Raw genomic sequence first — 13,376 nt, 5'->3', positions numbered from 1 at the left:
TGGTGAAAGAGGTATTATTTGGCGGAATCAGGGTAAGACAGGATCAAGGCGCAATTCACGATGAACTCCCATCTCCATCTCCATCTCTGGTATCACACAGGAGGGGTAAAACTACCAGGCACCTACCCAAACTCAATGCTTCACGGAGTCGATCCACGCCATGCACAACGATACATTGACCTACACAACCCTCCCTCTCCTAAGATACAGTACCCCCTGGCCGTTACCCCTGCATGCTTCATTCCGAATAGGATGCCCTCATAGAATCTGTCTATCACACAGAGCTTCAAAACGATTGTAAGAATTTCTGAGAAGAAAAAAAAAGAAGAGGTAGTCATATCCCACTCCTCCCTCCCTACCTTCCTCCCTACTTCACTCCGGCCATCATCACCATCATCATCGCGTCATCCATCAAACGCTTTACCCTGACTTTTTAAAGAAAAGGGCTCATTCCATTTGCCGTTTTCAGCAGCATCAAAAGAAGAAGAAAAGTAATATCCCTGGGGAACAAGAGCCCTTCGCCACGCTACGCCACTAAATGCCTACAGGAAGCGACTGTCTTGTTTTTCCCTTTGCACCAAAAAAAGCAAAAATCCCTAAACGCCCCCTTAGTAGAAAGAGAGTGACCAAAAAACGCCAGAATACCGCTCCGCGGAATTGTCTACAACAAAGATCCAGGACCTCGCAGGCCGCTGGAAGCCAATACTGTGAGTAGTTGAAGGGTGGTGGGGTTTCAAGATTCGACTTCCGCAACGTCATCGGAGTCGCTTGCGTACTGCGAGTCATCATACGCTTCTAGAATACGTTTAGTGAATTATACATTTGAAGGGGTTGGAGATTACAAACCACCACCGGAAAGAATGGTGTCATCCTCCAAAAGCCAGTTTCGTGTGCGGTTTTCAACCTCTGCTTATTGTTAGTTTGGCATTCTAAAATTTTCACTCCTATAACTCTAAGAGTCCCCAGAGTTCTGACTGACAGGGACAGAGCTTCACTTACCCAGAGTAAATGTCTGAAGCAAAGCCGGATCCCCAGGACTCTTATATATTTCCATCGCAGGATCCTGATTTTGCATCAATGTTAAGAGCGCATGAGCAATATTGTTGCTTAGTATAATCATCGGCTGCATGTATGAACGCATTGTGCCGGTCTCATGCTCGATGCGGATCTTCTTGATCATATCTTTGAACAAGGCTCGCATGTACTCATATTTAACCCTCATCGAACGTTCCGAGACCATGACTGTGGGTGTCGCCCGTATGAAAAGATACTCCAGGAGTGCTACGGCATTTTTACGGAGGATTTCATCGTCGAACATAAGCAGTGCAATGCCCCATTGCCGCGAGAATAGGATAGCTTGGTCAAAAAACCAGTCAGGGCCCTTTTCCGCCGCGATTTCTTCGTTTTGGACCGAGGTTAGCTGGTGATAAAAATGTAGATGAGTCTCTCCACCTATATTGGTGAGCTGTTCTGTGGATCTCGAGACGCATTGGATGATTCTGAAGGCATCGTTTGCGGTTGGGCAAGCTGAACAATAGTAAATAGCAGATCGTACGTAGGGTTCAGCGTACGGTGCCGACAGGCACGAGATGCCTTCTGAAATGGTTGTGTGCAAGCCTCGAAGGATGTTTTCCTCGTCGGTATTCAGCATCAACTTTACTATTTCGCCAGGATACCAGCGGTCCGATTTTGCCAACTCGAAACTTTCGATCATCTTGCCAAGAGCGGCGAATGCTTTATCCTCCTCATTCCATAGCATGAGAAGGCTCTTCTCATTTACTGTTAGTGGGAATTTCGACGTGGAACGATCAAATCTCTCCAACCGCTCCTCGCCGTCAGAGGCTGGTTCCATGCGTAGATCAATTTTGGATAGCAGACAGTAGACAAGTTCAATCAGTCGGTTATAGATCGCCTTCTTCTTCTCAACGAGCCGCCACAAGTTCATATAGCGATGTTTGATGTAGGGAGTGGCGTGCATGCAGAGAACCTCAAGGCAGAAAACCAGAATCTCGTTATTCAGCACTGCTGCTGTCTCGTGCGGACCCATATTGCTTAATTGGCAGAGGGTCAGATAGTAGTCATCCCAGCCGCGGGTCCCGAGTGTTGTGTGTTGGCCTACGAGGCGCAAGCGTGTGGCGATAACGGCGAGAGCACCGTTATCACTAGCGGCCAGTTCATTTTCAGGCTCTGAATCGAATACATCGACACCGTAGAGAGTAGGGTCCTTTTCTCGAAGAAAATTTAGACAATCAAGCAGGAAGGCGCGGATTTGTGCTCGGACTTTGATGTGAGGACATCGTAAGAGCAGACCCGCAAGGGCGTATTCACGTCTACACATCCAATCCACTGCAATCTTGCAGCATTTGGTGCAGGATTGAACGGTCTTCTTCAGCTGTATAATAATTTCGTCGAAATTCGCGATGTCTCTCAAACGGCTGATGACCTGGTTGACATGCTCGAGAGCTATGCCAAGAGCCAGCTTTTCCTGTTTGTGGTCCTCGGAGCATATTCCATTATTCACAGTTCGGAGAGTTGATAGCATTTGCCGTATGAAGCGTGAGTGATTCGGATCGTACAGAGAGTAATCTCGAATGAAGATTTCGTTATCGGCGGCAATATCTACTTCAAGCTCGGCTGGAACAGGGACCTTCGGCGGTCCTGCGTGTGGTGAGCTGATGTATTTCTGATAGTCTGCATCCATGGCTGATTTCCTTTGGTAGAAGAGCATGTATGCGCTAAATTGTTTTTGCTGTCGTTGGAACTGATCATCATACCAACCCCCATAAGCCTGATGTGATATTTGGCTTGGGTCAAATTCGCTAACATCGCGATCGTTAAATTCAAGCCAGGTTGTTGAGCTGCCAGATGCAGATGGACGTTCACGAATGAACGAGTAATAGTGACCATTTTCTGAATTGCCTTGGTGAACAAGGACACCAACAAGTTCAAAGATATCTTCCTGGCGAGGGTTTTCCGGGTTACTAAGATGGTCAACATTATAAGGACTGACATCGATGCGGTTTGGGAATTCGAAATGGTCGTTGATCTTAGTTCTTCTCATATCTATCAAATCAAAATCAAATCTTTTAAGGTGAAAGATCAAATTATCGGGCACATCCTTCAAGCATGTGCTAGCAGAAAGTTAGCCCGAAACCGCCACCAAGATACCTTACTTACCGTTTTACCGCATTGACGAGTTTGCCACCGCATGACTCGCACTTGTACTTATTATCTATTAAATGTTAGAGGCGGAAACTCGAGCGATGGTAAATTGAACACGACGAACCTCCTTCCATGACATCGCCTTCTACAAACGACTGAAGGCTTTCTTGTAGCGTAGCTTTTCCCTGGACGTCACATTGAATAACGAAGAATCCCTCCACTCTTTCAGAGACATGCTCGCACTCCTTGGATTTAATTTGATTAACGGTGTGACCGCCATAGAATGAACGAAAAAGCTGTTTTGTTTCTTGAGAAAGCATCTGGCCTTCCCATTGATCAAACAGAAGATTGTAAAACTCGTCAGCGTCCATCTGGATATTGATATCTATTGGCTCATTATTAAGTCCTTTAACACAAGCAGCAAAATCCCGAGGGTCTGCAGCTTTGCGAAAAGTGTTTTGCATAATAGCGAAGAGTCGCTGTGTATCTGAAAGCAATCTCTGGGAGCCACCGGCATCGGCGACCTTGACATCGAGAACAAACCTACGGAAATTCAAGTTCATAAAAAGCTGGGTGAGAAGAGAGTTCATGTAGCAGATGGCTCGAGGGTTTGTCAGTCCTACATAGCCCGTAGACGATCGGATCTCGTTTGTGCGGTCGATAGAATAGGATTTCACAGACATCGACTCTTCTTGGCTGTGTTGGTAAAAAGTATGATGATACGGTGGTGCAAACGTACCGTCATCAACGAGCCCTTGTGTAAGTTCAAGGAGCATGTTATAACTATTTTTGTCCTCACACAAGCCTAGGATCAGGTCATACAATTCCTTGCGCGTCGAACTCTCCAAGACTGGAAGCTCGATATGATCGTTTGGATGTTCCTCCAGTGTAACATCGATGTACGGGGGAAATAGGAACTTGACAAAGATGTCTTCCATAAGGCGTCTAATAAAAGGTTAGCCATTATTCCTATATTGGATACTGACTGGTTACCCAACGTTCAAAGGTTTCTTGAACGATTTGAGTGATTGAATGCAGCAGAGAAGGAGCTTCGTAAATCCCATGACGACGGTATCGACATCATCTCGACCGACAAACTAATGAACACCGTTAGCATATGTTGCTCCGTAAATGAGGAACAAACTAGCCTCTTCATGCTCATAATTCAATAGCAAACCGCTCCAGATGGACAAGAAACCTCGAAGGGAGTTTTCGTCTCGGTCACTTTCGTCATTTCTCCTGAAGACCTGCTCTGCAATGCCGAAGAGTTGTGCAGACTGACTAGACCATTGCACAGTGTCTGGCAGAATTGAAGAGATGACCTTCCAATAGAAGGCGGCGAGTTCGCTTCCAGTCAAAGGTGATGTCCTATAGAGATAAAATTAGGGAGTTTACGGTGACATAAAGCCGGAACCACCCAAATTCGACTTACGACGGCAAGTCACCTCCACAAACTGATGCAATTGACTGAACAATGCCATGGCGTAGAGTAATTCTCGGATCTACGAGAAGGAGAGTTTTGTGTAGCCCTCGAATATCCCCTCTACAGACAAAGGCTTCCCACACCTTTCTAGAGTGGAGAGAAGCCTCAAGTATTGTGGCATAACAGTCACATACTACGCGTATATTCTCGTATTCTGTCTCAAGAGCTCTGTACAAAACGGACAGCAGACGCTCTACCAGAAGTGATTCGTCGGAGAAATAGTGGGCCGAAAGGTCTTGGAGAGGACGCTCTGCCTGACGTTAGGTAATTATTTCAACAAAATGCGATATGAAAAATATTAAGAATACCCTTTAGAAAGCCGAGAAGCACAGTAATCAACAATGATGCAAGGGAAACGTCGTGTCTGCCTGTCAAAGAAGGACTTATCAAGTCGCTGTTAAGGATAGCCCCATCCAAGAGTTGAATCGTATTGGAGAGGAAAGCTTCATCGACAATACCCTAGCAGTTGTGAGTAGGTCTGATTTGCGGGTAGCTAATTTGATGAACTTGATCTACCTTGTTTAGTTGGGTTCGGAGTCGGCTCTGAAGAGCAAGTGCGGCGTATTTTGCTTGGAAGACCTTGCCTGGCGGGAATATATCTCGGGCGGATGCGCTACCTGACGCAATGGCTTCAGCAATCCTCTCACGCGGTGCGAACAGGCAAAGGAAGTCAAAGATCTAATGGTCTGTCAGCCTCTTGGACTAGCCATCAGCTGGGAACAACGAACCGCCTCGCTTATATCATCTTCTGAATCCATGCACGTATACAACTCCTCAAAATGCTTTAGAATGCTGGTTTCGAAGGCAGAGCAATTAACATTGGGCCCATTTTCCGGCTGTATCGGTTCCGCGCCCGCTGCCTTGCTAACGAGTACCCAGGTAATACCCTCGATTCCCCCAATTCGCTTATCGGCCCACTCTTGAAGTGCGAGCTTTTTGCCTCCAACAATGAGCGTTAACTTGGAAAAGCCAGTCAAACGTCCGAGGCGTTCATGAAGTTCCTGGAAGGTATCCTCTTTGCCCATGATGAGAGCTTGTCTTTCACTTGTTGCACCACCGAAGACCTGGAATCTAATCTCTATAGGGTCTCCGCGGATAATTTCTGGTTCGCATGGCTCACATTTTGAATCCGATCGTCGGGCACGAGTAAACTCGGGCTTTGTTCTGATCAGTTGCAAGAACAACTTTTCAAACAGCAAAGTTCGGGTAAAACGGCGTTCATGGTCATGAAGTTCGTCATCGGAAGGCACGACTGCCATGGACTCGCCTTCTCCCACCCCAGCCTCATTACTACCAGATCTGAGGACGGGATACGACGATAGAAGCCGCTCAGTGCATTGCTCTACAAGTGCAACATGGGCATCTTCTAGTTCATCGAGGGAAACACCTTTACAGCGATAGACCTCTATGTACCGTGTGGCCAATAGGGTAGCGGAAAGATCTTCGATAGTTCCAGGAGGTGCTGTTAGTATAAAACGCCACAAAAGACTAGCCCCTGGAACCTCCAGGAGCTCACGGCCGTCAGTCTTAGAAACCATCTTCTTCTTCATCAAAGGCAGAGTAATATGATGAATGAAATCGTAGAGACCAAATGTGAAGAAAACTGGCTCTAGTTTTGGAATATGGTCGGAGATGAGGCGACTGCAAAAAACATTTGACGGTTTGAACTTCGCCGCGTCAGTCAGCCTGGACCAAGCAATGTCGCGAATGGAGTTGTCCAAGGCATATTTTCCTACAAGATGGTCCCAGAGCGCCTCGTATAACTCTAGTGGTACAGATTTCGCATTCCAGGCAATAATGTAGGCTATTAGATCTAGACGGTATTGCATAGCAGGTATTTGAAACGGGCTGGGATCTTGGGTCCTCTCAGCTTGGACAAACGCGCAAAGCTCAGGGATCAAATATCGTGCCAAGTCAAATCGCTCTGTTAATAATATTGTATCCTCAGGAGATGATGTGCAACAGAGGATATGAATAGCGTGGGCGCTTCCTGTTGCCTTATTCGTTTTATTTCTAATGTCTCGAACACAGGATTCATAAATTTTTTCGCGTTCATACAGGCCTACGGAAAGTGCAAGGGCACGTAGTTGGTCGGATGCTTCGACGTGCAAAGCATTGATGAGCTTGGTGGAAGCCCTACTTGGTGCCGTGTCCTGGATCAGTCGTACGCAGAGTTGAGAAGGCCTCGACCTAGGATCTACGGTGGACCAATCTTTGAATCTTTGTTGAATCCTTGGGCTGACATCTCGACAGAATCTCAATATTTCCAAAGTATAAGCCTCAATTGGCAGCTCGTAGAGCTTGGCACAAATGTAGAGAAGCTCTGGGGTATCCATGAGATTCACAATATTCCTGAGCATTACAATGGTGGCGGAAACTACCCGGGGATCTGGGCTGGTGGAGACAGTTTCCCAAATAGCATCAGTTTGTGCCTCTGTATACCGGTGGGTGACAACAAGGAAGCCAACAATGTTGCCACTGCGTGAGATGAGTTGTGGATGAGAATCAACGCCAATAATATAATCGATGACCTTCTCTCGAAGTAAAAACTCGGCAAGGTACTGCATAACCGGATGGTTTGTCCCCTTGTCAGAAGCATTGTATTCCTTCCAAATCTCGACCAATTCCGAGTCCATAGTACCAATGCACATGACGCGCAGCTCCATTCGACCTTTCAAAATATATTTCTTGAGTAATTTGAACTTCCAAGCGTTGGATATTAAAGCAGGCAGAAATTGAGGTTCATGCCGGGCGGTGTTGGCTCTGGCTTTTGTGTCAATGCTTTGAATAGCACCGGATTCCACTGATTGGCTTCGAGGTTTTTCCAGGAATTCCTCTGCGAGATCCCGGGCAGTCTGGTCGTCTATTGTAACAAGGCAGTGTAGAAGCTTCGCACATAGCAGTACCATGTCGCGGTTGAAGCCAACATCAAGAATCTTCCCGGCTACTTGAAGATCTTCATCAAATTTCCTAAAGACTCGGAGAGCAGTGCGGGAGAATTTGGTTCGGTCGACGCCAGTATCCAGAGTGGGAATATCGATGATACTCCAACCTGTACATTCCAGAAGCTGTAAGACGTTTGTTGCAATATGGTTCCTAGTAGCACCTTGAACCTTAGCCCACGCCAGCTCTGCAAACTGAGCTAAGTAGTGCAAGCCGTTTGTTGTTGGCTTGATAAAGTCCCTCACAAGCGACAAACCCATGACTCGTATATCTACGTTGTAGTCTTTGGCCAGAAGACGGAAAAGCGCCGCTCCCTCTGCACGGAGAATGGCGTTCAGTGCCTTTAGGTGCTTGAGACATAGCAGGTGGTGGTCCACTAGAGTTTCACCGGGAAAGCGGTTTAGAATTTCGGCATCGACGTGTAGAAGCCGTGCACAAAGCCTCACGTAGCTTCGAAGAAGACTAAATATGATGCTTTCTTCAGTCTCACCTGGACCGCAAAACTCGTCGCCGAAAGGATACCTGTTCATGTAAGCGAGACTTGCAGATGAGTAAAGAAGATTTATCCGTACCGCCGTTGAAGTACCCTTGTGAATATAGACGACAGTTCATCCCAGATGTTCGGTTGATCGACGTAGACAGCTCGCCAGTGGGCATGACGATCGGGTGCGATATCAAGCCAATGGGTAACTCCGGGAAGAGCAGATGCTTCAATTGGATTTGCTAGATAGATGTTAGTATTGGTTGGAGGTGGGAATGCTATAGAGGCAGAGTCTAAAAGTCTAAAATCGTACCTCCTTGAATATGCTCTGTAATGGCACGCATGGCATTCAGGATCGTGTATCGCGCGACGTAGGGGAATTGGTTAAAGTAGTCCGCCGGCGACTCATCCTCACCGTCAATCTGGATGACATGTTGTCCCATGTAGTCATCCATTCCCTCTTCGGTGTCATCATCCAGCTCAATCTCCACAACCGGTGGGCTCTCCGCCGATACGTTTTCAACACCAGCCGGATCTCCTTGATTAACAATCAAGGGTGGCGAAGGGGTATCATTGCTGCCGGGAGCAAGCTCTGGAGCGGCGTTGGGTGGGTCGCCAGAGCTGCCTGCTTCGGAAGAGGGAGGCTGCGATCGAACATTGATTGTAACTTCGACGGGTTCGGCGGTGGCGTTTCCGGGCTGCGGGCCGTTGGCTATCACATCTGCTGACATGCTTCGTGTAGCTCTACTGCCGCTGTCAAGGCGTGGTCGTTTACGGGTCAGCGTAGAGTCAGCGTCTTCCATGGAGTCGCGGCGGGGAGGACTGGAGGTGCCGGAAGTTTGTGTGAGGTCAACAGACTCCATCAGATCATCCTCATTCATGAGTCAGCAGGTTAGTAGAGGAAAGTTTGATGATGAGTACGCGGAGCACTCCAAGAGGGAGGCAGGCGAAGGCCTTCCACAGCTAGTGGATGAGGCAGGCAAGGCTGCGGTCTGGGAAGGAAAGGTTAGGTGGGTATTGGGGTGGCAGCCTAGACAGGCAATGGCAATGGTAATGGCAGGAGGGAATAATTGCAGCGCCACAGCAGCACCATGGAGCTTCCCGCAGGAGAGAAAAAGACGAACGAAAGAAGCTTCTTTGATAGAAGCCAATTTTGTGGTGATGGTGATTTGCAGCTACGCGTCGTGGGGCAGAATGGCACTTTCACAAGAGCTTGGGCTTGTCGGCGGGAGTCGATAACATTAGCGCCGCGCTAGGTTCAAAGAGGACGGCACACGCTGCTTATTGGTCCACCTTGGCCCGTGCTGCGAAAAACTCAACACCAAGGCACCGATCACGAGCAGGTACAGTCACTATCACCAATGCTTCGATTGACCTAGCCTTAGCTGCATCAGAAAATTCAATCCGGGCGCTCCGAACGCACCGCCCAGAGACCAAAGAGGCTATCTAAGAAATTCCTATCCTGTCCCGTCCAAACACAAACCTACCGTTCTACGCTGTTCCAACACAGCAAACAGGTTTGGAAAATCACAACTATATCTGGTATTGATTGTAGAAACGTACATATTTGCAGAGATACTAGGGCAGTGTCAACATTTTTTTACAATTAAGCTGCATCACCCTAATCGCCGCTCACCTTATCATAATGGCACCGGGCGGAGCACCGTCGAAGAAGGGCCTAAAACAGGTCTTCAAGGTCGATTCGCCGTTCACTGCAACTATATGGTAGGTTAGCCACTGATTATACAGGCTTGCTAAACCAACACTACTCCCTGCTAGGCCGCAAATCGCTCCAAAGGACCACGACATCATCTTAGATATGCTCTGCAAGTAAGGATATTTCTCTCATATATGTAGAATACTTTCTTGTTTTGAATATTTTGTCTTATGGTTTGGGTCAATGATCATCTCTTAGTCCAATACATTGCCTGATTCCGCATCATCCCGAATAACAGTTCATACATACCTCTATCTTTACGGTTCAACGTGGAAACTTCTTGAATTTCAAATGCTACTGTTGTCTTTACTAAATTGCTTGAACATATCAAACTTCAAATCTCTTAAGGCACCTCATCTATATTCACCCATTGCTTTCCCATCGCCCTCCAACTCCTCTTCACATCGTCGCATTACTATAGCTAACCCTACAGCCTCCTCGCACCCCTCGGCCGTCACCGTGATACCCACATAGTCCGCTCCAAAGGCAAGAAGCGCAAACGCCTTCCTCTCTCCTCAGAACCAGCACCAGGCCCTCCACCACCAGTCCCAGCTCTCTCCGCTTACCTCACCATCGGCCTCAACAGCGCAACCCGCCACCTCGAATCACTCGCCGCGCTTTCCGCTCCGCGCTCCCTGCAACCAGAGCACAACCCTCAACAACCATCTTCTGCAACAGGTCCTACTGGCACAGGAGCCCTAACGCCTGCACATCTATCCCTCCTCGTTCTCCCACACCCTTCCCCGTCATCCTCCCTCCCCCATGCACACTTTCCAATTCTGACGCACCTCGCTTCTCTCGCTCACCCAGCTCTTCCTGCAACCCGCATAGTTCTGCTCTCGCCTGCTTCAGAAACGCGGCTGGCTAGCTCGCTGCACCTACCGCGGGTAGGCGCGCTAGGGATTATGGAAGAGGCGCCGGGAGCGGACACGCTAGTGCAGTATGCACGGGACCAGCTCGGGGTGGTGGAGGTGCCGTGGGTGAGGGAAGGGATGTTGAGTGAGGGGGTGGGAAGTGGGTGGCTAGGAACAAAGATTTCAAGTGAGGGAGGTGGGGATGGAAAGGGAGATGAGGTTGATAGCAAGGAGTCGAAGGGAGAGAGGAAGAAAAAGGGCTATGCCGGTGGTGGCCGATCGCAGAGTGATATATAATTGTCCTTTTGCGATACTACTGCCATCGCTGCCTGATATATAATTAGATAAATTCCAATCAGGATAGCCCTTTGGCTTGAGGCGCGGCAAATATTTTTGCATTCAAATCTTGTTCTTAGCATTCGTGCTTATACCATATTTCCACAACACCCATAACTATCACAGCTATGACGTGCCGAACTCTAGCCTACCACTTCCCACCCCTCCCTTTCCCTTTCTTCTTCTTCGCCGCCCCTCCTCCACCACCACTTGCCCTCGGCTCACTCACAGCCTTCTCCTTCTCCTCACTTACCGCGCCTCCCTGCGTGAGTCCGGCCAATTTCTGCTTCCCCTTCCGGCCCTTAGGTTTATAATAACTACGATCGCGCATTGGCAACCACCTCTCCGGATCCATCTTCTTGTTGGGGTCAAAATCACTCGGCATATGGCTCTTCCTAATCCTTTTCGCCTTCACCGGCTTGGTTTTCCCCATCGCGCTCCGCTTCTTGCTCTCTGGCACTGGTGCCGCGGGCGGGACCGCAACGCCCGCCTCCTCGAGTGCCGCGGCGTCGATATCTGCCACAAGACGCGAGACGGGCGGGAGCGAGCCGACGAGCTCTGGGTTGAGTTTTGATGGATCCGTGATTGCATGTGCGGCGACCAGGCCAGCTATAGCAGCGCGGTCCGAGTGGTCCTGCTCGTATAACGCAGCGAAGATCTCGCCTGCGCTGGCTAGGTCCTCCGGGTTCTGGCTTTCTAATAGAGCAGTACCAGCTGCTCTCATCAGTGCCTTTGGAGGGTTTTTGGACTTATGTCGCCAGTAGCTCGCTGCCTTTGCGAGTTCGGATTTGCTTTGGGATTTCCGACCTTGCAGAGCATAGAGGGAGACTAGAGTACCGATGAGACCGGGAGCGAAGCGGGCGTCCAGGTCGGAGAGAGTGGCAGATTGTTCGAGGCGCTTGAAGAAGGTTTCGAGGAGGTTGACGGCAGCAGCGTGATTATTTGTTAAGATGTAGAGATTTGTGATTGTGAGTAAAAGGCCAATATCATTGGGCCGTTTCTCAAGGAGGGGAATGATTTCTTTTAAGGCGGCTTTGCCAGTTGCATTGTGTGCGTGTGCGGCCGCATTAAGGACGGCAACGGAGTTAACATCCGGAGATGTGGTTGGAGATGGATGCTCAGAGATATAGGCCGCAGTGGAGTTGGCTACCCCGGCATATTTCTTTGATAGGAGATCCATTACGTACTCATCCTGGTGGAGAATGTTCGCTTGGAATTTAAAGTGCTGGTCGGTCTTGTCGCGCTTTGGTGTAGAATGGAAGAGACGGTGTGATAGGTATGGGTTCGTATGAAGTTTCGACGCTGATAGGGAGTTAACCTGACCAATATGTCGAGTTGAGAGTTCGCGGATTCTATAGCACGTCAGTTACCAGGTAAAATACTTTGTCCTCTAACAATACATACTCCGCAAATGGGATATTTATGCAGAGCTCTTCAGCTTCGTCGACCTTGCCCAGTTGAATAAGGACGTATACCTGTTGCACAATTATCGGCAACAATTCTGCCTTTTTCTCGGCTTCTGTAAGGTCCTCCAAGGCATTACATAGGTCTAGGACTCGAGTCAGCTAGCGTGTCGAAGCCCCAGAGCAGAGGTCACTAACCCTTTGCTCTCTTCAGCAGGATCTCCCCTTGGCCGAACTCCCCTCTAGATATGCTTCCACATGCTGCATTGTATGCCGTCTCAAAAGCCTCCATATCCTCCCTTGCTGGCTTCTTTTTCTGTGCCAGATGTCCGAGCCCTGTCCATTCTAATTGTGCATCCACAGCTCCGCTGTTGATCCTGAGATCATTTTCTTCGTCCTCCACAGCGGCCTGTCTGCCTGATAGCTGTCTGTAAACTTCCGCTGCTTGCTCAAAGTTTTCCGTACGGTATGCCTGTATCAAACATCAATCGGATGTCCACATATCCAAAACCACTCAAACCTACTGCCTGGGCCAGAACGTGCCTCACCCCACGCCCACCATCCACAGCCTCCGCAATTTTCACCGCCTCAACCTGATGTCCAGCCCTATACAACGCATATGCATATTCCAACTTCGCCCTCTCTTTCAACCTATCTCCGCCGTCCTCAAAAACCTTGAGCACATCATCGTATCTTTCGAGGTTCAACAGTGCGACAGCCTTAACATGCTGCGCTTCTAAGTCCGATTTGGTCTTCTTGAGTGCGGCATTGGCGGCTTTCAGGACCTCTTCGTGGTCGTCGATGGTGGTTTGGCGGAGGAGGGTCAAAAGAGAATTTGCGGCGGCAGATATTGGTGCGGCCATGGTTCGAGTTCGCGCTATAATTGCTCCATGTGGGAAAGATGTATCGGATCGCACTTGATGGGTCAGAAATCAAAGGATCTCGGAGTTTGTAATGTTCGTGGTGGGGAAGTGGGTGATGCTCGCTAAATCATTGT

The 13,376-nt window shown here is 48.7% G+C and overlaps 4 protein-coding genes across 4 annotated transcripts; 1 reads left to right on the top strand and 3 right to left on the bottom strand.

The window, feature by feature from the left end:
• Positions 1 to 436: 436 nt before the first annotated feature.
• Positions 437 to 1,004, bottom strand: K441DRAFT_276895 (uncharacterized protein). Its single transcript, XM_067640908.1, has 2 exons — positions 1,000 to 1,004; positions 437 to 906 (listed from the first exon to the last, which is right to left on the bottom strand). Exon 2 carries the CDS (start codon positions 787 to 789, stop codon positions 535 to 537), a length of 255 nt encoding a protein of 84 aa, XP_067498918.1. The 5' UTR covers positions 790 to 906; positions 1,000 to 1,004; the 3' UTR covers positions 437 to 534.
• Positions 992 to 8,932, bottom strand: K441DRAFT_584032 (uncharacterized protein; the record flags this gene model as incomplete). Its single annotated transcript, XM_067644527.1, has 12 exons — positions 992 to 3,131; positions 3,178 to 3,232; positions 3,287 to 3,850; positions 3,902 to 4,107; positions 4,156 to 4,246; positions 4,307 to 4,530; positions 4,595 to 4,895; positions 4,954 to 5,104; positions 5,162 to 5,323; positions 5,374 to 8,110; positions 8,161 to 8,311; positions 8,383 to 8,932. 12 exons carry the CDS (start codon positions 8,930 to 8,932, stop codon positions 992 to 994), a joined length of 7,332 nt encoding a protein of 2,443 aa, XP_067498917.1.
• A 505-nt stretch (positions 8,933 to 9,437) lies between these two features.
• Positions 9,438 to 10,937, top strand: K441DRAFT_619416 (uncharacterized protein; the record flags this gene model as incomplete). The annotated part of the gene is made up of 3 exons (XM_067645875.1): positions 9,438 to 9,794; positions 9,849 to 9,899; positions 10,220 to 10,937. Exons 1-3 carry the CDS (start codon positions 9,715 to 9,717, stop codon positions 10,935 to 10,937), a joined length of 849 nt encoding a protein of 282 aa, XP_067498916.1. The 5' UTR covers positions 9,438 to 9,714.
• Positions 10,627 to 13,342, bottom strand: K441DRAFT_699775 (uncharacterized protein). The gene is made up of 4 exons (XM_067653186.1): positions 12,904 to 13,342; positions 12,578 to 12,851; positions 12,381 to 12,525; positions 10,627 to 12,328 (listed from the first exon to the last, which is right to left on the bottom strand). Exons 1-4 carry the CDS (start codon positions 13,240 to 13,242, stop codon positions 11,125 to 11,127), a joined length of 1,962 nt encoding a protein of 653 aa, XP_067498915.1. The 5' UTR covers positions 13,243 to 13,342; the 3' UTR covers positions 10,627 to 11,124.
• Positions 13,343 to 13,376: the final 34 nt, after the last annotated feature.

The sequence above is a fragment of the Cenococcum geophilum genome, assembly GCF_001692895.1.
Source record: "Cenococcum geophilum 1.58 unplaced genomic scaffold K441scaffold_56, whole genome shotgun sequence".
NCBI lineage: Eukaryota > Fungi > Ascomycota > Dothideomycetes > Gloniales > Gloniaceae > Cenococcum > Cenococcum geophilum.
The sequence above is the reverse complement of the archived record's forward strand: the minus strand, read 5'-3'. Positions and strand labels throughout refer to the sequence as shown.

What these genes read in the sequence shown, in the direction of transcription:
- K441DRAFT_276895 (XM_067640908.1), bottom strand. Translation starts at nt 789, where the DNA reads ATGATGACTCGCAGTACGCAAGCGACTCCGATGACGTTGCGGAAGTCG.
- K441DRAFT_699775 (XM_067653186.1), bottom strand. Translation starts at nt 13,242, where the DNA reads ATGGCCGCACCAATATCTGCCGCCGCAAATTCTCTTTTGACCCTCCTC. An exon ending in CCTGCTGAAGAGAGCAAAGG is followed by an intron (nt 12,526 to 12,577) that starts GTTAGTGACCTC and finishes CTCGAGTCCTAG; the next exon opens with ACCTATGTAATGCCTTGGAG. An exon ending in ATAAATATCCCATTTGCGGA is followed by an intron (nt 12,329 to 12,380) that starts GTATGTATTGTT and finishes GACGTGCTATAG; the next exon opens with AATCCGCGAACTCTCAACTC.